This window comes from Penicillium digitatum, chromosome 5 (assembly GCF_016767815.1).
Source record: "Penicillium digitatum chromosome 5, complete sequence".
NCBI lineage: Eukaryota > Fungi > Ascomycota > Eurotiomycetes > Eurotiales > Aspergillaceae > Penicillium > Penicillium digitatum.
The window spans coordinates 1,246,044-1,270,200 of NC_089388.1; the positions used below are offsets into that span (position 1 = coordinate 1,246,044).

The window sequence follows — 24,157 nt, forward strand, 5'->3', positions numbered from 1 at the left end:
TCTCTTGTTGAATATTCCATGCTCGAATGAGACATTGCAAAGACGGCCATGAATAATCTCAAGCAACTTGATGCTGAGTTCAATGGGCTTCTCACTCAACTTGACCGTCTCCTCGACAGAATCGAGAAAGAGGTTGGTAGACCGCCTGCATTACTTCAAGCGTCTTTGTCCGCCCAGAATCTCCACCCTTGACAGACTTTTGAGCATCAAAAGCCAAACACAACAGGAAGAAACAGCCAGCGGTACTCAAGGCAACGAAAGTCCGACTGAGAATAGCAGCGGGAATAATTTCCAATCCTTTTCAACCCATGCCTCACCAATCAACACTACTGATAAACGTCATACACACTCCAAAACTTATGGTGGGCCAAAAGGCGGAACCGATGTAACATCGACTGAAAATAACGATGAAAGCGATATCGAAAGCGACTCTGCATCTACTCCCGGCCGTGTCTCGTCGATTGACCTTTGCGATGAAAGCCGGAGCTCTGTATCAAGCAGTACGCAAAGCAAATCTCAAAGTTGTGCTTTGGAGAGTACAAATTTTAAAATCCACCGAGTATCAATATCCCCTTGGCTTCGTGAGGTTTCAGGGCGATGGTTGAAAGATTCAACGGGTTTTTGCAGTAAGATTTGCCGAAATCCAAGAGCAGTTGGGTTGGCATCGGCTTTCCTTCAGATATATGATCAACAAAAAGATGCCGAGGTGCTTGCACTATACCGACGGTTTCAACTTCGAAACTTTTACCTACTGGCAGTCGAGCTGGACTACCACACAGGGGAAAGATGGTGCCGGAACGCATCTTCCGATCTTGCCAAACAAATAAGAAAGCAACGACTGTCGCTGGAAGTGGGGCAAGAAAAGCTAAAGAGCCACCTGGATAAGTTCGTACGGCTTGGCCGGAAGTATAGCAGATGGGCGACGGAACTAGGTGGATCTGGTTATCTGCTTGCGATGCCTTTAAACATAACAGAGAGAGAGTGAGCTGAGCTCAGTTTCGAACTTTTGGTCAAAGTATCGCTGATACACATACAGACATACAGACAGGCATTTTACAAAATGCATCGCTCCTGCGATCAGGAAATTTCGTGAAGATGATTGACCAAATTGTCACTGAATGTAGTTTCATTCACTTGGGTGAATTGATTTCTAGCGAATTGTGGACTCAGTTTTGGCCGTCACAAGATGCTTTAAGGCGACCTTTGACTAAATCGTCAAAGAGCAGCAAAAACAAAAGAAAAAGGAACGAGATCAGCGTTAGTTACGGTAGGTCGATTGATAGGTCTCCCATGGGCAGGTGATATGAATGAATTTGACACATTGCGCAAAACAGATGAGAGTGAAACATTGAACAAGGCCCGCAGGCTCGAAAATCGGAGGCCCCATGGATTTTTGCAGTTCTCGACCCCTGGAACGAGATCACAGGGAACTGATGAGAGTCAACTTTCACAACTTGCCATGCCGCATAATCTGTCAGAAGATCGATGTTCAACTCTGATGTCAAATTCACGTGATCCTGACTTGCTGACATCGATCAACCCCGAGGCAAGCGCAGATTTCCCCGATGTGCTGGACATGGCGGCCTCCATCAACCCCGAGGCAAGCGCAAATTTCCCCGACGCGTCGACAAGTTACGCAGCATTTTGGAATTCCACGGCCACACATGCCGACGCGGGTAGATTTATGGTGCTTCATGAAGGCAGCTACTATGGAAATGATGAATGTTTTACTGGCACACTTGTGAATACATAATACGTCGCATTTTTGCTGGCAGATAATATAATAATTCATGCCAAATTTGTTGATATTCTTAAGGCCTTTCACTTATCTCCGGCAACAGAACGATCAGACAGTCCTGAAAGAGATTGTAGAACACTTGAAATGGTATGAAAAAATACTCTGAATTTCTTCTAAATAATGACAAGGTCCGCGCCTTTTAAGCAATCTGTGCGGACAATGCTGACTAAACATCACATATAGTTTATCTGTCTCGGCATGACGCCATTGAGGCATTTGTTCATGTCTCAGGGTGGCACCACACATCTCGACACACCCCCCAGTTTTTGAAGCTATTCAGAGCTTCAAGAACTGCTTCTTCCATCACTTTCTGGGATGATTCTGTCGCGAATTTCACGCATACCAAGCAGCTCCCGAAACACGTGTTGCTTCTGCTTTGGTAGCACCTTGGTGAGCCCATCTGCTGGCATAGCTGCAGTGGGAACCCAGTCCACATTGACTCGGCCTTCACTAACTTCTTGTTTCATCCAGCATCGGTTAATGTCCACATGTCGAAGCTTCGTATGCATTGCTGCCCCCTCCTTTGTCAATAGATCGACGGTTTGCTGGTTGTCGCACATGATGGAGAGTGGGTGATCTGGTTCGAATCCTAATGAATGGAGGACTCGGCGCCACCATTGGATGGTTTTTCCTGCTTCTGCGAGGGCAAGAAGTTCTGCTTCTGTGGTCGATGTCGTAACAGTCTGTTGTTTAGACGCTTTCCAGTCAATGGGGCCCCCGTACAGCTTACAAAGGTAACCTTCCGAGCTCTTCCGGTCTCGGTTGTCACCAAAAGAAGCATCACTTGCGAATTCAATTGACTTCGCAGCAAGGGATAGGCCAGGATTGTTTTCGGACTGTGTTGGATAAGCATCACGTGGTCGAGTACCGTACTCAATAGCCCAATACCTGGTCTCATAGAGGTACTGGATGATCCGATCGATAGCATCCATATGCTTGGGGCCGGGATTCGTCAGGAATTCTGCCACTTTGGATGTTGCTTTTGCGGCATCTGGTCTTGAAATGGTAGTGGCATACTGAGCAGATCCAACTTTGGCTTGGTATCCATGTATCTGGCTCGGTGTAGCCACTCCATCATATGGGACAAGAGGTTCAACTCCTAGTGGGGAGCCAACCTTTCTTGTGGTGACGAGGTTGTACTTGTTCGTCATGCTCTCAATGTAGCTATCTTGGCAGAGCCATAGCTTCTTCTGATCTCTGTCTCTGAGAATGCGGATATTCAGAAACCAGGTGGCATCCAATTCTCGCATTTCCCATTCCTTCTTTAGATCTTGATCCAACTTCGTAGCTTGCTTGGCGAAGTTGGGATGGTTAACAATGATGATGTCGTCAACATAAAAGAAGACAATGATGCCATTTGTTGTAAAAATGCAGGGGTCTTCTGGTACTGGGGTAAGCCTTAGGTTGACTAGTACCCGTGTTGCTTCCTGTTGCCATAGTCTTGGGGACATCCGAAGACCATACAGTGCTCGGTGAAGCATCCAGCAGTGCCCTTCCCGTTCGAATCCTGGGGGGCACTTGGTGTAGGTTTCACTTTGTAGGGACGAGTTTAAGAATGCCGTCACCACATCTCGCTGTCTCATGTCGAGGTCGAAGGCAGCGACCAGTGCAAATACAGCTCTCGCAGTTTTAACTGCTAGTGTGGCAGCTCTCTTTTCGTCGGTAGACAACCATTGTAAGTCACCTCGAACACAGATTCGTGCTTTGAACTTCTCGAGCACACCATTGGCGTCAAATTTATATGTGAACACCCACTTCAAGGGTAGGACCTGTGTGTTTTTTCGGTTCGGTGTCTGAACTTCTGTGTATGTCTCTTTTTTTTTCAATGTCTGTACCTCGAAGCTTGCTGCTGCCATGAATTCCTTGGCAAATCGATGGTTCTTCATTTGGATCCAGTTCTCAGGTGGTGGTGGAAGATCCTCTCTGTGTGGTTTCGTTTTAAACCTTTGATTCATGCTTGTTGTGAATGCATAAAGTAGGCTTGGTGGCTCTTCTTGAGCAAGTGAGAGGTATGTTGCATAGTCTGGATCGATCCTCGGCTTCCTGCTTCTTGTGCCAGTGACGATATTCGATGTTTCAATGCTCGCTGAGATGTCTCTCGGTGCTCGTTGTTGAGATGACAACTCTGGTGTTGGTGAGTATATCATCTCTCTCTGGAGTTGTCTCTCGATCTCCTCTTCTTCATCGACTGTCTCCACTCCCCCAGATCCGGTTGATTGTGGAACAGAGATCGGATCTGGCACTGATGCTGGGATTTGGGTTGACAAAATTGGAGAGGTTGAAACTATTGGTGATGATGGCGGTGATGGTTGTAGTGGTGAGAGATGTGGTGAGGCATCTCTTGGTGTATCCTCACTTCTTGTTTGCTCCCTTGGTCTCATAGTGGACTGCGGGGTCAATGGGAGATCGGATGCTGCTTTTGAACTTGCTAGCACTGGGGTTCTTTCTCTCTCCACCACCTCTGTGTCTTCTCCTTGATTGGTATGCTCGGTTTCATCATGAAGAGCTATCCTTGCTATTGACTTTGGCATCCTCGATTGGATGCTCATTTCAACTTGTGCTTCTTCCATGGTAAGCACGGTTGGCTGCACGCCTAGTCCCTGTGACATGGTACTAATAGCGTCTTCTGAGTCAGGTAGTGGCCTCGATTTTGAATACCGTCTTGTTTCGTCAAACACAGCATCTCTGACAATTTCAACCTTTCCAATACCGGTTTTTCCTTTGTGTGGAAACCAGATCTTGTATAGATTTTTCGAGACATACCCGACAAGATATCCTATCTCCGCTCTTGGCGCCATTTTTTCTGACTGCACTCGCTTTAGGATTCTCGAGTACACCAAGCAGCCATATAACCTCACATTCGAGAGGTTAATCACTTGATCCTTAACACCATCTGGTGCGGCATGCTTTAGCAATTCATTCCATGGAATCATCCACTTGTTGTTCATTTTTGTGGGTACTCTGTTCAGTATATACGCTGCTGCGTACACTGCTTCAGGCCAAAGGTGTCGGGGAAGATCGGTGTCATTGATGAGGGCTCTTGCAGTTCGTACAACCACTCCCCCAGATCTTTCGGCGGGACCATTCATCTCTGGTAGGCCTGGTGGTGAGTGTTCAATGGTACACCCTTCGGCCTCTATCATGGATTCCACTTCGTTGCCAGCACTTCTTTCATTGTCATAGTGAAAGACCCTGATTTCAATCTTTAACCAGTTTTTCACTAGTGCTATGAATTTTCTGACGGCCATTTGACACTCGTTCTTCTTTGTGTGTGTGAACACAAAGTGGCATCTAATACCATCAAGATAGAAGTGCGTTAACCAAATATGACCATTGTGTGCTGTTTGGTTTTGTACCAAGTCGAAGTGTACCCTTCCGAACACACCATATGCTTGGCCTATCTTCCTGCGAGAGATCTGCTTTGGCGCATCTGCCAATTGACAAGCTTCACATACCTGCTTCTTCTTGCCAGGGTTGCTTTCAATGGTGATGCCCTCAGTCATCTCTGCAAGCTTTTCGATACGCTCGGTCCCAACGTGACCAAGGCGTCTATGCCAGGTATGAATAGATCCTTCGGATCTTGGTTCTTGAGCTGATTTCTTCGTGGCGAGGATCAAGTTTTCAGGTGACAACTTAGGGTATTGAAAACCCTTTGGCTGTGTTAGCCAAGTCAACTTCTGGTCCTGGTACACTTGGTATACCTGTCTCCCTTCAGTGGTTTCAATGCAGTTGCTCCTGAAATTAACGAGCAAGCTGGCTTTCATCATCAATCCATGGGATATCAGATTACTGTGGAAGTTCGGAGAGTATCTTGTGTTATACAACTCCATCCTCACTGGGTTCTTTGTGACCGGGCTAACACCATAGATGACTATAGTGCCGATTCCTTTGACACTTGTTTCTGTGTCACCTACCTTCACTACGCTCTGGGCGTCCTCGAAAGTCACAAATAACCTTCGGTCATTGCACACATGAACCTGTGCGCCGGTGTCGACTACCCACCTTTTTTCGGTTGGTATCTCACTGATTTTGGTGGGTATGGCCGGGGTGGTGAAAAAACCAAAAGCTTCTCCTCCAAGCGTAACATTTGCTTGTTCGGTGGGTTTCTTGCTCTGGCTCATTTCTGTTCTCTCCTTTTCAACAAGAGCTTTCCAGGTAGGGTTCGCTTTCATAGCTTTCTCCCATTTCTGTCTTGCTGACGCTACTGGTTTGTAGTTCTTTGGTCGTATGTCTTCAAAGATTTCCCAGCATTTCCATGGTTGGTGTTTTTTGAAACCCCTTCCGCAAGGGCATGCTCTGTCTCCTAGGGGTGTCTCTTCTTGCTTTGTTTCATTGGGCTTCACTTCTTCATGACCTTGCCATGTTGCAAAGACTGCTTTTGAGATCCCCCTTTGGCTAGCTTGCTTGCCGTATGTGATCTTCCAATGAGCTTTATACCGATTAAGAAGCTCAGTGAATTCGATGTCACCCTTGTCTTGCAATCTCAAGACCCATGTCTCATGAAAGTTAGGTGACATGACGGAGATTGCATCAAGAAATTGGTTCTTAACATCGTTTGCTTCTGGCATTTTGGCTCGCTTGCACCACTTTTGCATTGTCTCCCAACTGGTAAGCCACTTGTCGATATCGGTGTTTCGATCTAGTCCTCGGTCTAGTTGGCGCCATTGCTGACGAAGCCCAGCGACGTACGTCGGATCGTTTTCTGGAGCGAATCTTTGAGACAAATTGTGAAGCAAATCCCATGGAGTTTCATACTCGACAATCATGGGTTGATATGTTGGGTGAACTGTGCTCCTAATCGCTGCGACTACCAATCCTAACCCTTTTTTCTTTTGGGTATAGATCGCATTCTTTGCGACCCATTCGTCTTGAAGAAGTCTCTTCACGTCGACCCAGTCATCTTTGTACTTTGCTCTTGCTTCGTCAATGGAGAGCACTTCGGCAGGTGGTGTCAACGGCAATGGTGCCGTTTCTTGGGATGGATCACACAACTCCCACACATTGTATATGGTTGCAATTGACTTTATGTAGGGTAGCCATGAATCCCACGTCGTTGTATCCTTTAGGATGACGCGGGTGGATACTCCCGCGGAGAGATGATCATCCATGTCTTCGTCGTTGTTGTTGATTTATCTCCGTTTCTTTACTTCGGTTTCAGGGGTTGCCTCGGTGATTTGAGATGAATTCTCTTATGTGTACCGAGGGCGAGGAGGAAAAATGATCTTTTCTTTTTAATGGAACAAAGCCGGGCTCATAACTGAAAGAGATTGTAGAACACTTGAAATGGTATGAAAAAATACTCTGAATTTCTTCTAAATAATGACAAGGTCCGCGCCTTTTAAGCAATCTGTGCGGACAATGCTGACTAAACATCACATATAGTTTATCTGTCTCGGCATGACGCCATTGAGGCATTTGTTCATGTCTCAGGGTGGCACCACACATCTCGACAAGTCCAACTGTGTATCGAGAACCAGATTGCAGGTAATGGGGATAAAATTACCTGGTGAGAGTCGCACGCCTAAAATTTCCAGCTCGTTCGATGGTGCATCCTTTCTTGAACCAACAGTGAGCGGAAACAAGAACGAGCGGTATTTGGGAGTTATGTTGATTTCAGCTTTTCCAGCTATACGATACATCGTATAACCATGGCCCTTTTACAAATTAGCTACTGAACAGCATAGTTTGATAGGCCCTCTCACCTTGATCTGGCTATATTTCAATTCATCCAGAAGTGGGCGTAGTTTCATATGTCGATCACTGTCCACGCATCTGAATATATTCTTCTCCTCTTCCTTCATTTCGGCCGTTTCTTTGAGCCAAGAAGCTAATTCCTCCAACTTCAACAGCGCCGAAGGGCCAATTGAATGCGCCGCCATGGCGTTCGGTGACAATGAGAAGGGGACAGGCCAGATGGGTGAGCGCGACTGGGCGATAGATCAAGTCTCTTTTGGCAGAGTTTAGGAAAAGCGGTTGATGCCCGATGCAAAAGCGTAGGAATATTGTAAGCCCAGATCACGTGATGTCTGTTCTGATTACGGGGGGGAATATTCGCAAAGACCGTTTCTACAACATACACGCCGACTTTGCTTGAGCGGGACGGTCTAGTCGCACTTCCGCCAGCACCTCGCTATCTGAAGCTGACTTTGCACATCTACTCTCCCGTAGCTAGTTGGGCTCATGATGTAACTGCTCCGCCCTTGTTTCCTTTTCGATATATATGGAACACATCGATTAGCATTCTTTTGAAAATAAACATTTCATTGATTAGCAAGTTTAAACAAATTGTACACTTCCAGACTTTCCAATTCCAACACTGTAGGATGCACTTATCTAGACTGCTGGAGCTCTGCCACCCGAGTAGTGGACAAATGAAAATATCACGTGATTCAAGGGGCGAGTTCCAAGCTGAGATAAGAATCCAAATCACTTCAATTTCCCAAGTGACCCAACACTCCTGCAACACTCTCGTCATCCCAGGGCACCATTTGAAATATCTATGCTGAATATCATCAGCCCGAAATATCCGAAGGACAATTTCGCCGGCATTCGACACAAATGGAGGAAGCAGAGTCGCAATCGATCGTAGCCGACAGCAGGCCAGATCTCCTCGCTGCGAAGCGCCCGGCCTCTGAAGAATTGCATATCACATATGCCAAAAAAATCAAAATCCTCGATGATGCATCGGTGGAGTCTGCTGATCAAACTCCTGCTGCTCGGAGGATTCCCATCTACGAGAAGGTAATCAAGGAATTCAATTGCGAGCGAGAACTATTCAAACAGTTTACAAGCCTGCAGTGCTAGAAGAACGAAGCGGCGAGATCGAGTACCGAGTTGTCAACAACGATGGCTCCATCGAAAGTATGATTATACTCACAGGCCTCAAATGCCTCTTTCAGAAGCAACTACCCAAAATGCCAAAAGACTATATCGCACGTCTCGTCTACGATCGCAGTCATTTATCTATGGCCATTGTCAAGATGCCTTTGCAGGTAATTGGCGGAATCACATACCGGGAGTTTCGACAGCGCCAGTTTGCCGAAATTGTTTTTTGCGCAGTTTCGGCTGACCAGCAAGTGAAAGGTTATGGAGCGCATATTATGGCCCATCTGAAGGATTATGTCAGAGCTACCTCCCCAGTGATGCATTTTCTAACTTACGCCGATAATTATGCCACCGGGTACTTTCAAAAGCAAGGTTTCACCAAAGATATCACTTTGGAAAAATCTATCTGGATGGGGTACATCAAAGATTACGAAGGGGGAACACTTATGCAATGCTCCATGGTTCCTCGAATACGTTATCTCGAAGTGGGTCGTATGCTTCTCAAGCAGAAGGAATCTGTTCTAGCCAAAATACGTACCTTCAGCAAGAATCATGTTATTCACCCACCACCTCAGCAATGGGCTAGCGGTGTCATCACTCCAATCGATCCACTCTCTATTCCTGCCATTCGAGCAACTGGCTGGTCTCCAGATATGGACGAGTTATCACGGGAACCTCGCCGTGGGCCTCATTACAATGAACTCCGGCGTTTTTTAAATCACATCCAAAATCACAAACATGCATGGCCCTTCGTCAGTCCGGTCAACAAAGACGAAGTCCCTGATTATTACGCTGTCATTACATCACCAATGGACCTTTCGACGATAGAGGAACGATTGAATGCCGATTTTTACTCTGGGCCGAATGACCTAGTCCCCGATCTCCAATTGATTTTTAGCAATTGTCGGCAGTACAATGACGCAACAACGGTTTATACAAAGTGTGCGGTTCAACTGGAGAAGTATATGCGGAAACTCATCCGGGAGATTCCGGAGTGGTACGATCTACATGAACAATGATCGATGCTTCTTTTGAAGTTAGGTCCGTTGCTGAAGAAACAAGGGCATTTTATTACGTATGGTCGGGTGGATAAAAGCAATTTGATTATCATTCCCAATGTCAAGTTTGTTTTAGTTTACTTTGCTAACGGTCATCATTGGTGCCGATCTGTGGAAGTCGTGCAAAATCTGAAATGATGTGAAAATTCCTCAGGTAAATCTGGTTCGAGAACTACGAGAATGGTGTTTGCGCTGGGGCTAATGCGCGAGCTATCACCAACGGTAGCTCGTAGCTCGTCAGTTGCTATAACATCAGCAAACATTGATAGCTTCAGTATCTCGTATTCACGACCTGGGCCAACGACTAAAGAATTCCCATTGCTAGTCAACTGCATATATAGTTGCTAAGCAACGTAGGCATGGATTGGCCTGATGCCTCATTTTCTCTCTTTCTCTTCTTTTGCTTCCCCAGGTCGTTTGTTGGTCCAACACGACGTATTTTCCCCCTGTATGTTTCTCGAATTGCTAAACATTTGTCTGTTGGATTTTAGATAATCCAAGTAATTCTAGTTGCCCTGCGCACTATATGATACTGTTACTGTACAGAATTAATTAAGCAAGTAATGAAATTGGGGCCGACGGGGCGCGAAGCAAGATGTAAAAAGCAATCTCTAAACTCTCTAATATGAGGGAGATAACAACCCCCCCCCCCCCCCCCCCCGGCCCACAAAGAGCGCGGACGCATCCTTTTGTCGCAGTCGGAGATGCATGGTCAACAAGGAAAGAGAAACTTTCAGACTTCACCTGTTTATTGACAAAAAGACCATCTTTTCCTGGGCAGTGGACGTCAACCGTGAGGATTCTTATATAATTTATTGTCTCCATTTTGAAATACGCCCCAGCAGCTTCTTCCGTGCTTGTCATATAGTCCACAGCCGACAAACTCTACCAACATAATCGCAATGGTTTCCAACAATTTGAACAATACAACTTGTGCTATGAAGAGGGCTTTCTCAGATCTCCAGGAGCCTCAGGAATTGAATGGTGATGCTCAGCTTGAGATGTCTATCTCTTCCCCATCATACACCCCACGCTACAGATACTATGCGATGATATTCATCGATGATGAGGGCAATCTCCAAGTCCAAGAATCTCAATCTGTTCAGGACCGTGGGCCCAGTGTGTTCACTCCGGAGGTCCGCCAGAATTTCCTCGACATTCTGGGCGAAGAAATCTGCTAGAGTCGGCCCAATCGTATGTAAAGCCGTATTTGAGTATATGAGAGAACCCGCTAATTCTCATATAGACCGAACATACCGCTCAGTGAAATGCCTCAAGAGCAGTCATCTCCTCGAGTCCCCTTCCAGTAGGCATTTTGCTGAGCATGACTCCGACCACGAGGATTTCGACAACTCCGCTAGCATGGTTTCTCTTAGAATTGGAGATACTTCAAAGGTAACGGCTTACTATGAGCGCGCTTATCGCGAGTTTCAACAGCTGAACTGCCGTGCAATTGCCAAGGAATTCATCCGTGCCATTGAGCCATTGAAGCAAGTTAAACATCCATATAATGGAAAGACACCGGTAGGATCCGCATCTGGCACTGAAAGGAATCCGGAAGCGACTAAGCCAAATTGGTGGCCTCCAGGTGTTATGCACAAGGAGCCTGATCACCTGAAGAAAGAGTGTATGTTTATAGGATGGCTTTTCATCGCACATGCTAACGTTTGGTTTGAATAGACCGCCTCCAACTGCTGGTTCACATTACCTGCAAGCTTGGTAGCCATGGTATTACGATCGATATGCTGAAGCAAGTCGCAAGAGGCATAGAGCGAAAGTTGCCGGACCCCCAGCGCGCCGAGGTAATCTATGAGATCCTTCGGGTTCGAAACATGCAGGAAAAATTCGAGAAAGGTCAAGTCGGCAAGTAATATAAAACTGCGAGAGTTTAACATTTGGCTAAACTTCTCAGATGAAAATGTGATCGTGAAAGTCTACCCTTTCAAGGGCAAAGAAGACAAGCCCATCAACACAGTCAACCCCTCCACTGAAGAACCTCACCACCACGACGAGCAAGGGCCAATGGCAGTGAAGCCTATCAAGCCAAAATTTCCTCTTTTGAACACACTAGCCGAGGCTCAGTCTTCAGCGCCCACACATTATCTCCCGAGAAGTCTCAGCGGTTATAATATGTGGTCCCAATGCAGCAACTTGTCATCGCAGCCTATGTTCAGTACGACTGCGGAAACAATCGGGGCAAATTACAATTCAATTCCCGACTGCCCCATTGGAAACCCTTTCGCAGCGTCCCACAATTTCGATCGCTACACTAAGTCTCCACATCCTCATGACTCCAACTCATACGACATGGCTCACCCCCACTACTGCACACATATGGATTCCATGGAAGGGACCAGCTCTTTTATAGGCAATTAATGCGTTGGATAATTGGATACAAAATAAAAAGGGTTGCGGGTATCAACGAGTATAAATGACTGGAAGCTCCACGAGTCTGAACTTTTATTATCAGCCGTCACTACCTACAGGTCTCCCAATGAAGAGATGGGAGACTCGTTTTGCATCTCAAATAATAGTAGATTTCTGCTCAAGAACAAGCAGGACTTCATCGCTTTATTATCTCAATCTAAATTTCTCTACTCTTTCCATTTACCATGTCTTCTTGTCCATATTTAGATTCAAAAGCCAATTTAGTTACAACAGGTCCGTTATCATCATTGCTGCTAGTACGTTCGATAGGCAATAGTACTATCCTGAGGTGGAGGTCTTGAAACTCAATCTAGGATATAAAAACAAGGCGCTCAACCCCTCTCGCGCTGGATAACGATGGGAATAAGGTCACAGTTCCTCCTAAATTTGCTCTATATCGCCTACACATCTCTCTCAATTACCGTGGTATTAAGCAATGGATATCGGCAATCTACTCTATTCTTTATCTACTTTGGATCTTATCCAACCATTGCAAAGATCCGCATCTCCTCAACAACCCTTAAAAGCAACAAAACAGCCCCACAAGCTCTCTAATTCCATGCAAATTAAACTTTCAATTTAGATCGTCTACCAGGGCGAAGAGCCGGAAAGGGAACAATAAGGCATCGCGACGTTACCGTAACCGAAATCGGGAGATTTACTAACTCAAGGATGCGATCAAGTCCCTTCAAAAGCTATGTGACACGTTTAAACTTGAGATTTACTGGCTACGTCGAGAACTTGATCAATACAAATCTATGACTCAATTTTTCCACAATCCGAAAGACCAGACACCCACAATCAGCTAGACGGCGATCAGGAGTTGGCGGAGCAGACATATTTCGATGTTCTTATTAAGACTGCGATTAGCCCTACAGGCGGACTATCCTTCTTCCGCAGTGGGAGAAACGTGGTCAACAAGAGAAGCGGGCATTTGAGAAAACAACCCAGAAAACTGTGCTCTTTCAACAAGCGACGTTTGTCTGACGGCATTTGGAGCAGATCTGCCTGAAACGCTGATCCCTATCTTTTTCCCCTTTACCTGAACATTTCCCCTTACAGAGCTTCTCGACACAAGGAAAATTCATCCACCACTTCATTGCAGCCACAATCATACTTGTATATTTGGGTCCAGCACATGTTTGTTGACTACCAAAAGCCCTAATTAAACCGTCAGCCTTCCGTTTGTAACTTTGAGAATATCATCAATCCGAACCTCAATCGAACCTCAATAGTAGGACAAGGAAAATGTCGCGATAGGGTAGTAAGGGGCGACAAAGTCGTGGCTTGACGAACAGCTCTCAATATAAAGCAGTCGAAAGCAGTTGAAAGTGATGCCGGTTTATATTTTCTTTGAATAGATAAGAGGTAGAGGAGTGAATAATAACATTCAAGAGTGACAAGCCTGGACTATTTGCCCTCGGTGTTCATTGCGACAGCTTTGGGTTATTTACTCAAGAACGCCTTCGCAATTTAGTGATGAATGATACTAGCAGCGTCAAATTTTTTTTTAAGCTATCTAATTCGCTGTGCGCTTCCAAGTACACTAAGACACCAAGACGTGGCGATAATTTGCTCCCTGGAGATAGATCTTAAGGGAACTACAGCTTCAGAAAGCTCCTTTCTAGAATCAAATTTTCCCAGTGATACAATCACATCACCATGAACGACTACGAAGAAACCATACTCGGTGGCCTTCCACTTTTGGAAAGAATCAAAGACCTACCACCAGAGCTCATAGATTTGATCATCGAACTCAGCATTTTTTCCGAACCGAAAGGATCACACCAGGCCTTGCACACGATTATGGAGCTGCATCAAGTAGAATTGGGAACTGTCTTCAATTCAAGAGTTGAATTCTGCGATAATGACAGATATCCCGTACTGAATTAAAGAGACATTCAACTCCAGCTTCAGTAGATGGGACTGAAAGGAAATCTCTTGCTATCCTAGTGAGGATAGAGAATTGGAACTTATGATCTTTCCAAAAATGACGTGGATGCTGTTGAGTGATACCTAAAACACTCATTTCCATATATAATGATCGTATGTCTGATTTCATTCCAACACAGTGCAATTTCTATGGATTCTAACGAGAACCTACTCCTTCAGCCAGGGATCAGAGAGTAGTTCCTCTGCAGTTCCTCGATCTTCTGGCCGCCATCGCAGCAGTCTAGAGACAAATTCATAAACATCTGCTTCTCATCCCCTTCGATGACCGTAAGCTTTTTTTCAAGTCCTCGTTCTTTCGAAATGAGACCGGGAAACTTGAATTGACCTGCTTGATAATTAGCAAGACAAATTTTGGGCAGTGACATCTTGTTCTCGAAATACCATCGTCATTAAAATATCGCGAACTTTGACTTCCTCGCCCAAGCATATCCTCTGGCGGAGGGCCGATCAAGGAGATAATAGACGCCAAATGCTTTTCCTCGCTGTAAGTTGAATCTGAGGATGATGTTGAATAATCAAAAGGGCCGGTCCCACAAAGCAGTTCCCAGATCTAGCTAAGTTGTTAGAATATCTAGGAGGAGAATGCCATTAAGCCTCACCAATGCGCCTAGATTCCATATATCAACACTATAGTCCCAACTGGCTCCAATTATAACCTCTGGGGCTCGAAACCCATTTGGTTGAATAGAGTGATTGTGAGGGGCCTTGTCTCCACAAACCGAAAGCCCAAAATCCGTGATCACTGGCCTACCTAGACTGTTTGCTTGAAAGCCAAAGTCGTTGCGTGAGAGATATATTGTTCGATCATCGGAAATTTTCTGAGGCAGTGGATCCTCTATCTCATCTCGAACAACCGCGTCGAGTACGGAGTGGTCTCTAAGAGCCATTAGAATATTGTCGGACTTTAGATCTGCCATTTCTTAGCTTTTCAATCAGGGAAGCTTTATTTGGTTATTAGACAGACCTGTATGGATAACATGACACTGGGTGTGAAGATAATGAAGGCCCATTACGACCATCCGAATGACGGTCCTTAGAACATCGGGTGGAAGAACGCCCCCTTGAAAGCGCTCTTTTAGCATCCACAAGGGCTCGTAGAGGGGGTCAAAGACCATGCAAATATGGTTGCCGTACGGCCCTGGCAAGTCGAATGAGTCAAGCAAAGTGCGGACAAAAGACCGGCCTTCGTCGGCTGCATTTGCTTGGGTTATACGCTGTGTGATTCGTAACTCCTTTCGGGCGCAATCTTTAGACATGTAATTATTTGCATTGACCTTTATCGCGACATAACGTGGAGGAAGCCAGCGCCACCTTCAAAGTTAACATAAGGACATGTGTTGGATGCCTCAGGCATCACATGTAGGATAGACCAACTAGATAGTATTCCTTCCACTCTCACCTTCTCTCTCTCCCCGTCCATCCAATTGAATACTGTTTTACCTGCATACATACTATCATTGTATTTGCATCAGTTGTGTTACGGACCTACCCGTCACCAATCAGTGGTGCCCCACCGGGTACACAGATGGGCCACCAACAGCCAATAGATCTATCTGTCAGCAGATCACGTGCAACACTGTACACACTGGCGTTCCCAGGTATCGAAGGAAAAGGAAGTCCCGATCATGCTCACTGAGCAAGAGCATGATCCACCCTGAGTTGGACTAAAGTCTGGTGTGTATGTACCTCGATACATCAGCAACACCCTTTGGGACGACAAGTACATCACGTGATCGTGACCCCAGCAGTGACTCCAGGGGAGTCACCCAGGGAGTAGGAAGCGAAGAACTCTGAAACGTTTGGTGCTTCAGAGGTGGCACCAATGAGGCATTTGTACCTATCTCATGGTGGCCCCACACATCTCGACAGATTTATAAGGACACCCTTCCATGTACTTAGTTTAGTTCCTTGTCTTCAATCATACATTGTTACTTGTGTTTACCTTTGGAACCACGTTGACTCATTAACTATATTATCACTTGACAACACCTACGAGCAGACCAATACTGCGGTATAGATCCACTCGGCGCTCTACCTGGCATCGTTCCTCGATACCCTCAAAAGGACTTAGGCTGGAATAAGACTGTGCGCAGCAACAGCTCGGTTGAGAGGCAGATCGTTGACGTTGGAGGATCAGCACAGGCAAGTATAATCAGGGAAGCTCCAACATCACTGTGACCAGTTAGGCAGTGCGTAACAGATTACCCTATTAGACCATTTTAAATATATAATTAGTTCGAAAAAAACAACTCTTTTGCCCAGATTTTTTTTTCTATCTCGCCAACCAAGGGCCGCACGGTGTCACGGTGCGATGTCACGGTGCGAACCGTGATGCTTAGTAATAGGAAGATCACGTGCCGTGATCTTCGACCTGTTCATCTGAACTTCAGTTCTAGATCCTGTTGTAGCTCTTCGAGCTACGTCTTGTATAATAGCCTGCTCCTGCCTGTACCTGTCAATTGGAATCTGATCTGTTATGACCTGTTCCTACCAGTCATCTCCTATCATACCGTCCTGCCAGCCCGCACCCTGACAATTTTATTAATATTAGATTCATTTCGACGGTCGAAATTGAAGTCGAATATAATCTATTGTGTGCGAGAAGATAAACGACGGCGAAATGCTAGCAGAGGCGAGCCTTCTAGTGTATTAGATATACTACTTAGTAGTAAGTAGTCAAGAAAGTAAGGGGTACGATTAGCTTACTATAGCGGGTAGTAAGTCAGAAGTGGGGTTCGACGTTGAAGGGTTATCGACGACGTGATTTAACGATGACGGTATCGGCAACTATAGTTAGTTATCGAAGATAATCCACCTAATATTAGATAGTTCAAAAGGGGTTAGACAAGGTGTTAATCTTATCTTCTTTTAGTGAGAGACTCTGATTTATGTGGTCAAGAACCACACTGAGTATCCACACCGTGGTGCGACGCAGTACACCAAAAAAGTGGTTAAACTAGGGTTTCGAAGGTTACATTACACAATAGCTTCGAAAGCAACGGCGCTCATAACCTAAGAGAGATAGTATTCAGTCTATAAATGAAGCTGTAGATGAAACTGGATGTCTCCGGACGCGTTGTAAGAGAGAGAAGCTATCTACAACATATAGGTTAGCTAGACTAAGTACTAGGAGCAAACATGGAAGACACATGACTTCCAAAAAATTAATATCTTTTAGCGCTGCATTAGAGCATGTAGGCTACGAAGGAGCCATCACATCAACGGACCCGTTTCGAGTGATGGGCAAATGATTGGCTCTACGCAGAGCGGATGATGAAATCTTGTATCTAAACGAAGCGTATCAGTGTGAAAAACAGCATAATAGCAAGGACGATTTAGCTATGTGTCACAAAACCCCTGTATACAAGGGCCAAAGACATCTAGACTAGCAAATAGTTGGCCACAAAGCCTCGCGCTTTAACCGCCCTTGGCTAAACTGGAACTTTTCATTGGCTATCAAGTTGAGTAGATTATGCGCCCAATTCTGACCATGTCGCTTCCATTGGCTAGCAACTTTGTGCAATCACGCGCCAGACTTCGGGAAACCTGCCCATATATAGCAGCTGCGATGTGCATCTCACTACTCCGTATTCAGTACATTGTCTCACATCGCTCTAACTTCAGAGGAATTTCAGATAAGAAAAACACCCCGTTTTTAAACCAGTGAGTTTGGATTGCCCCGAATATCAGTAATTGATTCCATTTTTCTAACAATTTTAGCAAAATGTGTACACTCACTTATGGTCCCGTCAAGTTCAGATGCGGGCATGAGGAAGAGGAAACCTCCTTGATAGCTTGCAGAGAAAACTGTGGGCAGGTCAAGAAACGAGTTGCGGTTCCGAATTCCACTAAGCGATTCACTGTTTGCAACACTTGCAAGGTTGGTTCTATTATGACTGTCCTCCTAGGAGATTCAAATTACTTATGGACTTTCCTTAGTGAGACTAGCCAGCTATTCACACGAGCCAATACTGAGTACCGAGGAAATCTATTGGCGATGGGCCCCCTGTGCACTCTATACCTGGGTGTAGGAAAGTGAAATTTGTATCAGTTGGGGTCTTACGTTGATCAACCTCAAGCTTTCAACTCAAATGATACTCAAGTACTCCGTACTCCTTAATGGCTATATGCAGGGTAGTCGTATTTCGCAATTCACAAATGGCACTTTAGCACTTTGTTCTCTTAGATGCAATATTCAAGTGTATCGGGGATATTCTTTCAAATTCGAAGATTGCGTCTTAGAGGTTAGATGGTCTATTCAGGCTACTCGATCAAAGAGAAAAGGCACACGGATCGATTTATTCGGGGATGGGAAGAAGGGTCGCAACAGGAAAACCAGAAACAGGCAAAAATTGGGGGTTTTGACTACGTAAACCGTCTGAACCCCCAGCATGATTTATCTAACATACTGTAAAAGACACATTTCAGAAGAGGGGTAGACAAACAAGGACATGTAATGTGAGCATATAGACCAGGGCTTGGGGATCAAGTCTCAAGATATGAGCCATTGGAATGAGATGATGGAGTAAAGCAAAGAACGAACAGAATTTGGAGCAAAATCAGAATCTCTTCCTTGCGCTGTACATCCACATGAAATAACCTATACCAATTATCATAGACGTAGAAAGGAGCAATCTATTGCGATAGTTCAAGGAGTGCTCTGTCGGCTTTCGGTGATGAAGATCGGCTCTTATTAAATCAGCACTGGCATATTGGGCGTTCCAACATTTGGAGATCACGTCACGATGTTCAAGAGCCTCAAGATTGGGAAATTTCCGCTCAGTAAACATCCTCTCAATCTGATCATCGTCTTCGATGTCAGCAAAGGGTAGCGAGCCAGTGGAGACCTCATAGATGAAAGATCCAAGAGCAAAGATATCAGTTGTTGTAGTTCGAAAATGCGATGGTAATCGGTACCGAGTCTCCTCCTCTACAAGAGAGTCTAGATCATTGATTCTGGACCCAGCAAAGTCGCATAATCGAATCGAGAGATCATCAGCCACAAGAAAGTTGCGCGGGCTGATATCGGAATGAACAATACCACACGCATGAATGGTGGAAATGGCATCGATGGCGTTCTCAATCCATCGATTTCGCGTTTTCATGTCGATTGGATTATTTTGAGAGTAGCTGCGGACATCTCCATTTCGTAGGTATGGGAGTTGAATTCCTTGATCGGTAATAGCGAAATAATTTAGGATGTTGGGATGGTTTTGTGGAAGATTTTGATAAACGAGCTTTTCCCGGGTTAAACATAACTCCGAGAATTCCTCTCTTCCCTCCACGGATTTGATCGTCTTCTCACTGCAGCCCTGGGTATTGTGTCTCAGAGGGGCCTTGAGAACATGGTCATGATCATTGCATATTTGGTGGATACATCCAGCACCCCCGAGTGTGATGATGCGAGAGGTGCCTTCGGGGCTTAGTAAAACAGGATGCCCGCTCATTATGGTGGCAATATGAAGTTGGGACTGGGGTTGGAAAGGGTAATGAGAGCAAGTGCTTAGAAGAAAGGGGCTGCGATTCTGTTGGGTCACCAGGTCAGGTGATGTAGCGATTTTTGCTCTCTATATACTTTGTTTTGTATGTGATTTACATGAGCCATCTTATAGCTTTATAATACAAGGTCTTCTATCGATACAGAGTACGGATTCTTTCGCTTCTTTTGCTTCTGTTCCTTATTGAGAGAGATGGTATTCAGTCTACAAATGAAGCTATAGATGAAACTGGAAATCTCTTGATACGTTGTAAGAGAGAGAAGTGACGATGTCGTCGGATTCATGCCTGTCTCACTAACACAAGACGATGAGATCTCGAAGCCAGAGATTAAACAACGACAGATGGTACGTACGCTACCGGTACAGACGCCTACAAGATGAATTGTAGACGGCGTGACAGGTGCCTGTTTAGTCAATCGTGTAGGCGTCTGTACCGGTAGCGTACGTACCATCTGTCGTTGTTTAATCTCTGGCTTCGAGATCTCATCGTCTTGTGTTAGTGAGACAGGCATGAATCCGACGACATCGTCATCTCCATCTGGGTCCTTTGGATCGGTAGGTACTCCGTTGACTAGCATTGATCCCGTATCATCGTTATCGTCATCTCCGGGTTGTGGAAAGCCAACATCACGAGATACCACTAGTTTCCTAGTAGCTGGATCCCATACTTTGTAAACATGACCACCGTCCCCCTCATAACCAACGAGCTTTCCTTTCCATGCTCTGGGTGCTGCTTTCCTAGCCTGAATCCTCTTAGGCTTCGGAATATGAACGTATGCAGTTGTTCCCCATGGTTTAAGGTGCTTCAAAGAAGGCTCTGCGTTTGGAATCTCGAGCTCTTGACGCCAATGTGTTAGCGGCGAGATCTTGGTTTTCGGATTGATCAGTCTGTTGTAGATGTAGATGGCTGTGTCTGTCGCATATGGCCACATCTCTTCCGTCATCTTTGCATCAATAATCATCGTTCTCTGGATGTCGTTGATATGTCCACCGAAGCGCTCCACAGTGCCATTTGGTTCAGCAGTGTATGGTGGTGTGATCTCGAAAGTCATACCATGCTTCTCACCCCATTTGATGAACTCTTTGAACTCTGTGCCACCATCCATTCGCCAGATGCCTGGGTATCTGCCAGTGAGCAATTTGATCTTTTCACAGAACGCAGTAAGCTTATAGTAGGCATCACTTTTGTTCTTCAACATGATTCCCTCGATCAGTCGAGATGCATCGTCGACGACTGGCAACCAGTAGTTCTCTCCATTTGGTCCGGTAGGCTTCATTGGTTGTGTATCTACGTGGAATTTCCATGCCACATCCTGCACCCTTGCCTGTGGTTGACGAGAAATTTTGAGCTTTGATTTACCTTGGAAACAGGCATCACAGTCGAAATGCTCCGAGCCGTATTGTTCATCATCACCTAGCTGTTCAGCATGTTGTAATGTGGAGGCAATTCGTGCTTTTCCAGCATGTCCGAGACGTCGGTGGATCTCGTATGCAGTCACTTTGTTCACGAATCCAATTTCTTCATCATCAGAATCGGAATCTATGTCAGATTTGACCTCATTGGGGTCATCGTCGTCTTTTGGACTGACAAGGTACGGGACACCAGTTGATGTATCTGCATACCCCACAATGTCACCCTCACCATTTGTGAGATACTTAGTACGTGTGTCATAAGAGATGTCTTGCTCTTCAAGAAGCTTTTGCATGCCTAATAGCTTGCCGTGTCCTCCTTGGGTATAGTAACCAGTTGTCATAAACGAGTGCGTCTTACCATTTCTCCCTGGCAGAGCAGTTCTCACAATGATTTGACCATGACCTAGCGTGACAACTCTATTGCCAGAGTAGTCTTTGTACGCATAGGCAGTGTCAGGATGATCCAGTTGGTATGTGTGAAAGTCTTCGATGTCATGCGTCAATGTCTTGTCAGATCCAGTGTCAAGCAACCAATCGTTCCTCCTATCAACAGAATTGGCAGCTGCAACAACCATATTGTTTTGTCCATCTTGACGTTGGGCTCTGTGGATTGCCTTTGAATAGGCCCAGAGGTTGCCGGACGGTTCCCACGAAACTGGAGGGTTCTCACTGAGATAGGCACATCTCTTCGCAGTGTGTGGTCCAAAGCCACAGAATGAGCACATGTTGTTGTCATCCTTTTGTGTGCCATTACGCATCTCATTTGCGTATTCATGAATGTCTTTGCCATCGGCAGGCTGCTTGCGAAGACCCTTCTTCTTCTTCTTTTTAGCGGTAGCTGTATCATCCTCGACGGCATTGGTATCTTTGTTGGATTGGGTGTTGTCGTCATTGTGACCGTTGTTGTTGTGACCACCTCGGCCACCTCGGTTTCCTCCACGACCACCTCTTCCATTGCCTCGGCCTCGGCCGGCATTGTTGTTGTAAGTAGCATTAACGACACCTTCCATGTCAGCTGCTGCTTGAAGTGCTCTCCAGTACTCCTCCACCTTGTCGAGGGTGAGTTTCTTAGGCTCCAGACTTGCAACTTCCTCCCTAATGAACTGTACTTTCATGACTTCCAGTTCAATGTTTTGAAGAACTTGTGATAAGCCGTGTGATGGGTGTGGTGCTGCTTTGAATCTAGCTAGCACGTGGTACTGTCGCTGGTATTCCTCAATGTACTCGCTTGCCGAGTTGTAGTCCGATCGTTTCATCTTGTCAAACTTCCGCATCTCGATAAACGCTGTCTGCATCCGATCACTTCCTTGTGTCATTGACATGAGTTCGTCATACAGTTGATCGGCGTATTTAGGCATCTTGGACAGGTTGCGTAGTTTGTTCTGTAGGGTGACGTCGATCTGGTTGTACATCCAGCTAGCAACCAAGCGAGACCAGTACTTCCATCTTCCGAATGAAGTATGCGACTTGTGAGGTCTGGGAATGTTGCTGTCTAACAACCATTCCAATGCATATGGGATCAGCTGGTAAGCCAGTGCCTGTTTCCAACCACTTGGATCAGTGTCATTGTGTTCCAGTGTCCGAACTTTCTGGATTTTGGTCATTGCAATCGCTGGAAGACCATGTCCCTGATGGGGCGGTGTGTTGTCCTCATCTTCACTATGACTGTCATCCTGTGTGAATTGGATCGGATTGGTAAAGGACGGATCTGGGGTTCCAATGGGTTGGTCGATGCATCAAGCGGGTGAGGGTTGGTGTCCCCCTCGTTGTCCGTCTCGGTGTCGGCCATGATTGGATGTTAAAGCTAAACGGAGCTTTTGCCGGCGGGGCTCGAAGGATTTCCTAGATGTTATTGGCTGGATCTGAATGTTGTGTCACACACAGAGGTGGGTCCACAGTGGGGTCAGATCGTCAAAAGTCTCCAGTTGAAAATGGCTTCAGAGAAAAGAGTTGCTAGTGGTCCAGCTAGCAGAAGAGGCTCATAACCTGATGCAAATACAATGATAGTATGTATGCAGGTAAAACAGTATTCAATTGGATGGACGGGGAGAGAGAGAAGGTGAGAGTGGAAGGAAGACTATCTAGTTGGTCTATCCTACATGTGATGCCTGAGGCATCCAACATATTTCTATCGCCACCTCGCGCGAGTGTTTGAGTGCGCTATTTTCACATCCTAGAATAAGTTTTAAGACCTCTACCCCGGGATAGTATTATTGGCTATCGAACGTACTAGCAGGAATGATAAGAACGGATCTCGTTGTAATTAAATTGCATTTTGAATCTAAACATGGATAAGAGGACATGGCAAGTGGAAAGAGTTAAAAACTTTGGATTGAGATGATAAAGCGATTTATGTACTGTAAATCCCGCTTGTTATTAAGCAGAAAATGACTGCCACGTTAGATGCAAAATGAGACTGTTAGAGATACTAGAGATCTACGATGAATGTAGATGTAACTGGAAATCTCTTGATGCGTTGAGAGAGAGAGAAACTATCTACATGCTATGACTGGGACTACGTACTGGGAGCAAACAGTGGTGGTCACACGACCTTCCAACAGAGACTCTCATCTCTTCATTGGTAGACCCATGTGCTGTGTGACGATCTGGGAGGACGATCTGGGAGGACGATCTGGGAGGATTTCTGCCGGAAGTTTCCGTCTTGGCGAGGTTTGTATTGTTTGATTGTTGGATCGTGACAGGACCCCAAAAAAGGTTCCTGTCTCGCAGGTTTCTTTCTTCCTTTCTTTCTTCCTTTCTTTCTTTCTTTCTTTCTTCTTCTTTCTCTGTACTTAGTATTCTCGTTGAAATGCACTCTTTCACTTGAAGAACTGGCTGGTAACATCCTGTTTTGTGAAGGGCCATATCAAAAACAATGATCGTTGACGCAGCCTGCTTTGTGGGCTGAGCTGCGCAATGATGTCCTCCAGTAAATTCTGAAAAAAGGGTGAGTGGGCTGTTAGGGCCCGCAAGAGATACTATCGAGATAGGCTTTCCTGTCCCTGACATCGCACTTTCATCCTCAGCATCCTCTATGCCGTCCCGGATTATCTCAAGATATATCGCGCTTCGGAGCTTATCTCGAGGTTTTACTCGATCTTCGGCTCCAATTTTAATAGATCTAAAATGGTTGGTTGCAGTGGTCCCAAGTTGTAGTATGGCGATTATGCTGGCAGTGATACTCA

At 45.6% G+C, this 24,157-nt stretch overlaps 9 protein-coding genes across 9 annotated transcripts; 4 read left to right on the forward strand and 5 right to left on the reverse strand.

The window, feature by feature from the left end:
• Positions 1-407: 407 nt before the first annotated feature.
• On the forward strand, positions 408-1,753 carry Pdw03_1646 (uncharacterized protein; the record flags this gene model as incomplete). Its single annotated transcript, XM_066099963.1, has 4 exons — positions 408-500; positions 975-981; positions 1,037-1,267; positions 1,335-1,753. 4 exons carry the CDS (start codon positions 408-410, stop codon positions 1,751-1,753), a joined length of 750 nt encoding a protein of 249 aa, XP_065957690.1.
• A 3,243-nt stretch (positions 1,754-4,996) lies between these two features.
• On the reverse strand, positions 4,997-6,564 carry Pdw03_1647 (Polynucleotidyl transferase, ribonuclease H fold; the record flags this gene model as incomplete). Its single annotated transcript, XM_066099964.1, has 5 exons — positions 4,997-5,089; positions 5,254-5,448; positions 5,500-6,414; positions 6,488-6,500; positions 6,554-6,564. 5 exons carry the CDS (start codon positions 6,562-6,564, stop codon positions 4,997-4,999), a joined length of 1,227 nt encoding a protein of 408 aa, XP_065957691.1.
• A 660-nt stretch (positions 6,565-7,224) lies between these two features.
• Positions 7,225-7,677, reverse strand: Pdw03_1648 (uncharacterized protein; the record flags this gene model as incomplete). Its single annotated transcript, XM_066099965.1, has 2 exons — positions 7,225-7,452; positions 7,501-7,677. 2 exons carry the CDS (start codon positions 7,675-7,677, stop codon positions 7,225-7,227), a joined length of 405 nt encoding a protein of 134 aa, XP_065957692.1.
• Positions 7,678-8,356: 679 nt separating this feature from the next.
• Positions 8,357-9,642, forward strand: Pdw03_1649 (Histone acetyltransferase GCN5; the record flags this gene model as incomplete). The annotated part of the gene is made up of 2 exons (XM_014675037.1): positions 8,357-8,539; positions 8,590-9,642. 2 exons carry the CDS (start codon positions 8,357-8,359, stop codon positions 9,640-9,642), a joined length of 1,236 nt encoding a protein of 411 aa, XP_014530523.1.
• Positions 9,643-10,583: 941 nt separating this feature from the next.
• On the forward strand, positions 10,584-12,057 carry Pdw03_1650 (kinesin; the record flags this gene model as incomplete). The annotated part of the gene is made up of 5 exons (XM_066099966.1): positions 10,584-10,817; positions 10,863-10,875; positions 10,928-11,308; positions 11,362-11,535; positions 11,594-12,057. The coding sequence occupies 5 exons, from the start codon at positions 10,584-10,586 to the stop codon at positions 12,055-12,057; spliced, it is 1,266 nt and encodes a 421-aa protein (XP_065957693.1).
• A 2,159-nt stretch (positions 12,058-14,216) lies between these two features.
• Positions 14,217-15,317, reverse strand: Pdw03_1651 (MAP Kinase Interacting Kinase; the record flags this gene model as incomplete). The annotated part of the gene is made up of 4 exons (XM_066099967.1): positions 14,217-14,386; positions 14,443-14,611; positions 14,661-14,971; positions 15,026-15,317. The coding sequence occupies 4 exons, from the start codon at positions 15,315-15,317 to the stop codon at positions 14,217-14,219; spliced, it is 942 nt and encodes a 313-aa protein (XP_065957694.1).
• Positions 15,318-17,629: 2,312 nt separating this feature from the next.
• On the forward strand, positions 17,630-18,003 carry Pdw03_1652 (uncharacterized protein; the record flags this gene model as incomplete). Its single annotated transcript, XM_066099968.1, has 3 exons — positions 17,630-17,724; positions 17,782-17,941; positions 18,001-18,003. The coding sequence occupies 3 exons, from the start codon at positions 17,630-17,632 to the stop codon at positions 18,001-18,003; spliced, it is 258 nt and encodes an 85-aa protein (XP_065957695.1).
• Positions 18,004-18,620: 617 nt separating this feature from the next.
• On the reverse strand, positions 18,621-19,508 carry Pdw03_1653 (kinase-like protein; the record flags this gene model as incomplete). Its single annotated transcript, XM_066099969.1, has 1 exon — positions 18,621-19,508. The coding sequence occupies one exon, from the start codon at positions 19,506-19,508 to the stop codon at positions 18,621-18,623; it is 888 nt and encodes a 295-aa protein (XP_065957696.1).
• Positions 19,509-19,850: 342 nt separating this feature from the next.
• On the reverse strand, positions 19,851-22,576 carry Pdw03_1654 (uncharacterized protein; the record flags this gene model as incomplete). The annotated part of the gene is made up of 2 exons (XM_066099970.1): positions 19,851-19,853; positions 19,913-22,576. 2 exons carry the CDS (start codon positions 22,574-22,576, stop codon positions 19,851-19,853), a joined length of 2,667 nt encoding a protein of 888 aa, XP_065957697.1.
• Between the last annotated feature and the right edge of the window lie 1,581 nt (positions 22,577-24,157).